The sequence below is a fragment of the Electrophorus electricus genome, chromosome 12 (assembly GCF_041902795.1).
Source record: "Electrophorus electricus isolate QZ-2024a chromosome 12, ASM4190279v1, whole genome shotgun sequence".
Taxonomy (NCBI): Eukaryota; Metazoa; Chordata; class Actinopteri; order Gymnotiformes; family Gymnotidae; genus Electrophorus; species Electrophorus electricus.
In genome coordinates this window covers 24,670,001-24,677,500 of record NC_137508.1, presented here as the reverse complement: position 1 = coordinate 24,677,500, position 7,500 = coordinate 24,670,001, and the positions used below count along the sequence as shown (strand labels likewise).

At 46.4% G+C, this 7,500-nt stretch overlaps 3 protein-coding genes across 6 annotated transcripts in view; 2 read left to right on the top strand and 1 right to left on the bottom strand.

Moving 5' to 3' along the window:
- The window catches only part of LOC145660313 (cadherin-23-like), a 28,697-nt gene extending 27,981 nt beyond the window's left edge, over positions 1 to 716 (top strand). The window contains exon 19 of the mRNA XM_081724800.1: positions 1 to 716. This exon is cut by the window's left edge and continues 399 nt beyond it. The gene's annotated coding sequence lies outside the window, so the exon portion shown is untranslated.
- LOC113588379 (cadherin-related 23) overlaps positions 716 to 7,500 on the top strand; it is a 35,065-nt gene continuing 28,280 nt past the window's right edge. For 2 of the 3 annotated variants that reach the window (XM_081724391.1, XM_081724390.1), the window contains exons 1-3: positions 899 to 1,208; positions 1,517 to 1,645; positions 1,918 to 2,145. In XM_081724391.1, coding sequence (XP_081580517.1) covers positions 1,011 to 1,208; positions 1,517 to 1,645; positions 1,918 to 2,145 — 555 coding nt within the window. In that variant the 5' untranslated portion in view covers positions 899 to 1,010. Of the gene's footprint in view, positions 862 to 898; positions 1,209 to 1,516; positions 1,646 to 1,917; positions 2,146 to 7,500 lie in introns of those variants that run through there. The other variant, XM_035531500.2, reaches the window with a different exon arrangement.
- vsir (V-set immunoregulatory receptor) overlaps positions 2,881 to 7,500 on the bottom strand; it is an 11,060-nt gene continuing 6,440 nt past the window's right edge. For both annotated transcript variants that reach the window (XM_081724392.1, XM_027027534.3), the window contains exons 5-7: positions 4,745 to 4,772; positions 4,461 to 4,633; positions 2,881 to 3,595 (exon numbers count right to left, since the gene is read on the bottom strand). In XM_081724392.1, the coding sequence (XP_081580518.1) occupies positions 3,558 to 3,595; positions 4,461 to 4,633; positions 4,745 to 4,772 (239 nt within the window). In that variant the 3' untranslated portion in view covers positions 2,881 to 3,557. The remainder of the gene's footprint in view (positions 3,596 to 4,460; positions 4,634 to 4,744; positions 4,773 to 7,500) is intronic.

Below are 7,500 nucleotides of genomic sequence, written 5' to 3'. Positions count from 1 at the left end.
ACCCTGCTCACACACACCTGACCCTGCTCACACAAACCTGACCCTGCTCACACACACCTGACCCTGCTCACACACACCTGACTCTGCTCACACACACCTGACCCTGCTTACACACACCTGACCCTGCTCACACAAACCTGACCCTGCTCACACACACCTGACCCTGCTCACACAAACCTGACCCTGCTCACACACACCTGACCCTGCTCACACACACCTGACTCTGCTCACACACACCTGACTCTGCTCACACAAACCTGACCCTGCTCACACACACCTGACCCTGCTCACACAAACCTGACCCTGCTCACACACACCTGACTCTGCTCACACACACCTGACTCTGCTCACACACACCTGACCCTGCTCACACACACCTGATTTAACTGTGGTAAACTAGAACACACCTGTCCCTGCTCACGCACACCTGACCCTGCTCACATATACACCTGATTTAAGTCATTGCTTCTTCGCTTTGTGATTTCAATTCCTAACTAACAATAAAGAAGATACTTCCGGAACATATGTATGTCTAACCCAAGCCTTTTCCTTCTTCTGTCTGACATTTTGTGCCCTTGTAGAAGGTAAGAGATTTTAATGTTCTTACAGTCTGAAGTGAAATACGAACCATTTGAAACTGCTGCACGTTTCCTGTTTAAAGTTCGTTCAGCTCCTCTGAGGATGTCCTATTGGTCCCTGGCCTTGTGACAGGTGTCAATCACCATTTTAGACGAGAATGACAACAGCCCTGAGTTTGACCTCACATCTGATCTGTCAGTGAATGTTCCAGAGGACACGCCCATCGGGCAGAGAGTGGGCGTGGTGTTGGCACATGACAAGGACGCTGGCAGGAATGGACTGGTGAGGAGAGAGAAAGAGAAAGAGATGGATAGAGAGAGAGAGAGAGAGAGAGAGAGAGAGAGAGAGAGAGAGGAAGGAGTTAGACAGGGCAGAAACAGAGAGAGAAACGATGAACAGAGAGAGAGAGAGAAACAGAAAGGTATTGGTCAATGTTCCTCTCTCTGTTTTCACTTCTCCTCCTCCACTTTTCCTCTCCTCTCCTCGTTCCCTCCATCCAGGTGAACTTCACACTGGTGGCAGGAAACATGCAGGATGTGTTTGACATCCGAACTATCAACAACACCTACGGAGACGTTTACGTAAATGCTCCACTCGACCGTGAATCAGTGGACCGCTACCTGCTCAAGGTGAGAGCACCTCCCCTCACTTCACCTGCACCCCCCTCACCTCACCTCACCTCCACACACCTCACCTCACATCACACCACATTGCCTTCACATTGCCTTCCCAAGGCAATGTCAGACGTAAGCCAGACCGCTCCTGTCAGACGTAAGACAGGCAAAACAAAAACAAGAACCCAGCTTAGCACCAAACGTAAGCCCTCATCAAATAATGAAAGCAAAAAAAAACAAAAAACAAAAATTTATATTTGTGTGTGTGTGTGTGTGTGTGTGTGTGTGTGTGTGTGTGTGTGTGTGTGTGTGTGTGAGTGTAGGTACGGGCCACAGATAACGGTTCTCCACCCCGCTCCACTGATCGCTCTCTGACCGTCAACATCGTGGATGTGAATGACAATGCACCGGTCATCCAGAGTCCACGTGGCTACAACATTAGCATCAGTGAGGTCAGTGCAGCTCTGCCTGTCAATCAAATGCCATCAGCACTTCTGGGGCTACATGCACCAATCAGAGAACCCCAGGCCATTCCCCCTCAGAGCTCCAGTAGTAGGAGTGTCTCCAGATGGTGTAAATGGAGTAGGTGTGGGATTCAGGATCTACAAGGCTGCCTGTCAGACACCGTTAGCAGTGATCTTATGATGTCTGTGTATGTGTGTGTGTGTGTGTGTGTGTGTGTGTGTGTGTGTGTGTGTGTGTGCATGTGTGTTTGTTTGCGCAGAATGTTGGTGGTGGTACACTTGTCCTGCGTGTGGTCGCTACAGATCGAGACATCGGGCCCAACGGTCTACTGTCCTACTACATCACCGACGGCAACCAGGACCTGACGTTTCGAATGGACCGTGTGAGCGGAGAGATAGTGACACGCCCCTCCCCTCCTGACCGGGAACGACAGCAGCAGTACACCCTCACCGTTACCGTGGAGGACGAGGGAACACGCCCACTCTCGGTAAGACTGAGTGTGCGTGTGTGTGTGTGTGTGTGTGGGTGGGTGTGTGAATGTGTGGGGGAAGCATGGTTTGTCAATAAATGAAATCCTTACTTCCACTGGCAGAAAACTACAAAATTACAAAATTACTGTGACCAATGAAATCACCAATCCTACATATTAAAATGTCCAACAACAGGCTCCAAGAGATGACAGTACCCATATATATATATATATAAATTAATTTTTTTTTTCATCCTGGTGTGGAGAATCAGCTGATGAACTAAGATACTGTATCTCCTGACGTTGCCTCCTAGGGGTATAGGCTGGAAATTGGCATTAAAAGCTGTTAATTTTTTTTTAATGGTTGCCTTTTTACAGAAAGGAAGTGTAAATTAGACATACAAAAACAGGAAACTCAAGCTGTCTACTTCAGAAACAGGAAATGACACTTTCATATATTCTACTCGTTCCTGTTTCAGGGTCTTGCAATGGTATTGGCCTCTTTAAACATGTGTGAAACCATGTTTGTCTCTCCCTGCACACACACACACACACACACACACACACACACACACACACACACACACACACACACACACACACACACACACACACACACACACACACACACACACACACCTCTTCACCTTGTATGGTAGAACAATTTGTCCTTATGCTGTCAGCTACTTGCTACATGAGCTTAACACACTTTTTGAATGGTGAGTCTGTGCTGCTTAGAACAAGACCAGCTGGAACTTGGGAAATAGTTTTATTTTACAAAATAGACAAAAGATTTTATAGATTTTGTACGGCAGTTTTAATACATTTTACAGATCTCTGGTAACTTAAGGGATTGCATACGCACACACACACACACACACACACACAATCCTCATTGTCACACACATGTACATGCTCGCAAACATCAGTGCACACATGAGAATATTTACTAGTTTGTCACTTTCAAATGTATCATAGAAGGCATCATAAAACAGAAACGCACCACAAACGGTCTCGTAATTATTCTGAATCAATAATCACGGGTTTGTGTTCTTTCTGAACTCATGGCAGTTTTGTTACAAAGGAGAAACGTGTAAAGTGCAGGATGACTTCTGGATCGAGTCCTGGCTGACTCCTCAAAGCGCCTAGCCCCTGCCCAGACACCTCTCCCCCTATGCTGTCCAGGGTTATGAAACATTCCAGCCTGTCTGTGCTGTAAGTGTACGCTGAGGAGAGCAGACACCGGCCAAGCAGCACTCATTGCTGCAGGAGGCAGGGGTCAAAAGAGGTGGTGCCAGGGTGGGGGTGTGGGGGGTGGAGGTATTTTCTATGCTTCCGCTGGAGAAGCGAGGGAAGACAGAGGAGAGACACAGAAAGAAAAGCGCAGGGCAATTCCAGAGGAAAAGACGAGCCAGCCTGATCTCTCCTTCTTATGCTGGCAGGAAGTCATGTGACTCTGGGATGGGTTCTGCAAATCAAATACAAACATGTCAGTGCATGTCGCATAGCGTGGGCCTCTTGTGCACGCTACGCTGCTAACGCTAGCAGAAGGGCGCAGCTGCCGTCAGCACACACACACACACACACACACACACAGGTTCCCAGAATCAGATTTTGTAGGAAAATAAAGCCCGAAGCAGAAATGGGTGTTGTGAAACCAGGTTAGAAAGGAGAAATGGCAACGATGAAAAGCTCAGCTGATCTAAAGGTCATCAGGGAGGTGGGGGGAGTCTCCACAGTGCCTCTCCCTCCCTCGCTCTCTCAGGACGTAGGCCCAGACTGAGTAAGCCACTCATACAGCTGTATCAGCACATGCGTGTGCACGTTCATACACCTGTATCAGTGTGCACACGCGTGTGCTCATACAGCTGTAACAGCACATGCATGTGCACATTCATGCAGATGTATCAGCACACGTGCGTGCACACTCACACACCTGTATCAGCACAAGCGTGTGCACGCAAGCTGACCCGGGGGCCAAGCAGTGAGGGTTGGCATATTTGAAGCACATATATGTTTTGTTACACTTCTGTGCCCTGGGGCTGCTGTGTGAGGCAGAGAGAGATAGAGACAGTAATCTAGGGAGTGTGCGGGTGACGGAGGTTTTGAGTCTGTGTATGGATTTCAAAATGTGTGTGTGTATGTGTTTGTGTGTGTGTGTGTGTGTATTTAAGGGTCTCTGTGCACGTGTGTACATGGTTGTGGGCATGTGGGTGCAGGTGCGTGTGTGTTTGTATATGTGTGTTTCTAGTGTGGGACTTTAGTAGTCAGGTTGGAGTTGGATTGCAGCAGTGTGTGTGTGTGTGTGTGTGTGTGTGTGTTTTACCACTTGCCTTGAGCAGGAAAGAACACTTCTCCGTGCGTGTTGGGTGTGAATGGTGTTCCGGGGGCAGACAGCAGGTGCCCTGATTCGGATGCCTGGCGGGTTAAAATGGCAGACACAGGTCGGTACTGAGGCCTGGGGGATCCGCCCGTGAACACAGGGTTGTCATGGCCCTGGGCCTCACTGCACGGGCGTGGGGAGAGAGAGAGAGGGGACAGGAGCCCGTTTAAAACCACCCCTTGGTTCCACAGGCAACACTACATTGACATGACAGTCGCAGACACCGGGACTCACCTGTCCATGCGCACCAGCTCGTGTGCACCTGTGTAGAGAGTGAAGAGGTAACGAATCACTGTGTGGCAGGAAGCCAAATATCTGTGACAAGAATCTGCCTTGCACCAAGCGCTTGCCCACATTAAACCCACCGTGCAGGGCAGGATGTGCAGTACACACACACACACAGTCCTAAAGGCTGTGAGAACCGCACTGAAGAACACAAGGCTTTCAGAGATAGTAATCGGTGAGAAATCAGCTTCACACTAGAGAAACCAAGTGAAGATCTTCTGAAAACCTTCAGACCACCAGAATGAAGGATTTGTAGTTTCCAGTAGCAAAGCATTTTAAAGAGAATTTTGTAAAATGTCTTGTGTGGTGTGAAATGCACATTTGTTGAGTCGGAATTGTTCACAGTTATAGTACTAGGGGCCGTAGGTTATCTGCTATCAAAAATGAACAGTGAACTCACAGGTCTTCTAAGCTTTTATGGATCACATTGATAATATCAAGCCGATGGTAAAGTGGTGCTTAATTTAAAAAATGACATTTTTCCTTACAATGCCCTCCCTGTAGCCCTGCATGTGTTTTGTGTAGTATTGTGTAGGCAGGGGTGCATCGCAGAGTCAACTCATATATAAGTGATCATCAGAGGAGCCACAACAGGTCACAACTGTGCCCGCAGACTCTATATATATATTCTATGGTTGCATCTGGTTAAGTGTTCAGAAGGGTGGTGAACTGTGTGTGTGTGTGTGTGTGTGTGTGTGTGTGTGTGTGTTTGTGTGAGTATGTGTGTGTGTGTGTGTGTGTGTGTGTGTGTGTGTGTGTGTGTGTGTGTGTAAACTATGGTTAATTGTTCAGAAGGGTAGTGAATTGTGTGGTACCCGGTTGCAAAAATAATGGAGAAAATACATTTTGAAAACAGACCTCCTCAAAGTCCTCTGCATACTATGTCATCCTCCAAAATATGTGAGAAAACTACAAATAAACTCCTGACAAAAGCAGCTGCTGGTGTTAGTCATGTTTACAGGCTGTAACTACAGGCTAGTAACAACAAAATCCCGTTAGTCATGTTTACGGGCTGTAACTACAGGCTAGTAACAACAAAAGCCCGTTAGTCATGTTTACGGGCTGTAACTACAGGCTAGTAACAACAAAAGGCCGTTAGTCATGTTTACGGGCTGTAACTACAGGCTAGTAACAACAAAAGGCCGTTAGTCATGTTTACGGGCTGTAACTACAGGCTATTAACAACAAAAGCCCGTTAGTCATGTTTACGGGCTGTAACTACAGGCTATTAACAACAAAAGCCCGTTAGTCATGTTTACGGGCTGTAACTACAGGCTAGTAACAACAAAAGCCCGTTAGTCATGTTTACGGGCTGTAACTACATGCTAGTAACAACAAAAGCCCGTTAGTCATGTTTACGGCTGTAACTACAGGCTAGTAACAACAAAAGCCCGTTAGTCATGTTTACGGGCTGTAACTACATGCTAGTAACAACAAAAGCCCGTTAGTCATGTTTACGGGCTGTAACTACAGGCTAGTAACAACAAAAGCCCGTTAGTCATGTTTACGGGCTGTAACTACAGGCTATTAACAACAAAAGCCCGTTAGTCATGTTTACGGGCTGTAACTACAGGCTAGTAACAACAAAAGCCTGTTAGTCATGTTTACGGGCTGTAACTACAGGCTAGTAACAACAAAAGCCCGTTAGTCATGTTTACGGGCTGTAACTACAGGCTATTAACAACAAAAGCCCATTAGTCATGTTTACGGGCTGTAACTACAGGCTAGTAACAACAAAAGCCCGTTAGTCATGTTTACGGGCTGTAACTACAGGCTAGTAACAACAAAAGCCCGATAGTCATGTTTACGGGCTGTAACTACAGGCTATTAACAACAAAAGCCCGTTAGTCATGTTTACGGGCTGTAACTACAGGCTATTAACAACAAAAGCCCGTTAGTCATGTTTACGGGCTGTAACTACAGGCTATTAACAACAAAAGCCCGTTAGTCATGTTTACGGGCTGTAACTACAGGCTATTAACAACAAAAGCCCGTTAGTCATGTTTACGGGCTGTAACTACAGGCTATTAACAACAAAAGCCCGTTAGTCATGTTTACGGGCTGTAACTACAGGCTAGTAACAACAAAAGCCCGTTTGCTTGTGTGCATCCTTTGAGAATGCAGTTTTGAGAGGAAACACAGAAGTAATCCATGAGTAATAGTTTACACTAAAAATAAAATTAAGGCCAAAACCTTATTAGAAAACTATTGCATCCAGCTTCAGATGTTTGGTCCCTAGCACTACAACTGAACAATTCTGACTCAGTGAGATTCTTTAGAATGATGCATTTAGCAGCAAAACTCTTAATAACTTTGATTACATCTACACCACTGAGAACTAAAGACATTTCATGGAGTTCCCTTTTGACACTTATGGACAGTGCATCAACAACATATCTGCATTGCCAGTTGTTGCTATGGCAACGATGAAGAAAAAGCGCTCATCTACACTCCTGGGATTTTATAACCACTTGGAATGAATGTTATGATTGAAACATCTATGGTACCTTCTCATATATAAACTGGTTCCTCGTGCTAGAACTTCAGAAGCACTTTGCTTGCATAGCTGATGAAGGACCTTTATCCAAAATGTCCTGTCTCACAAAGTTTCCAGAGAAAGAGGAGGATTCAGATAGCGGACCTTCACTGAGCAAGCAAAATGCCACACACACACGCACACACACACGCACACACACACACACGCA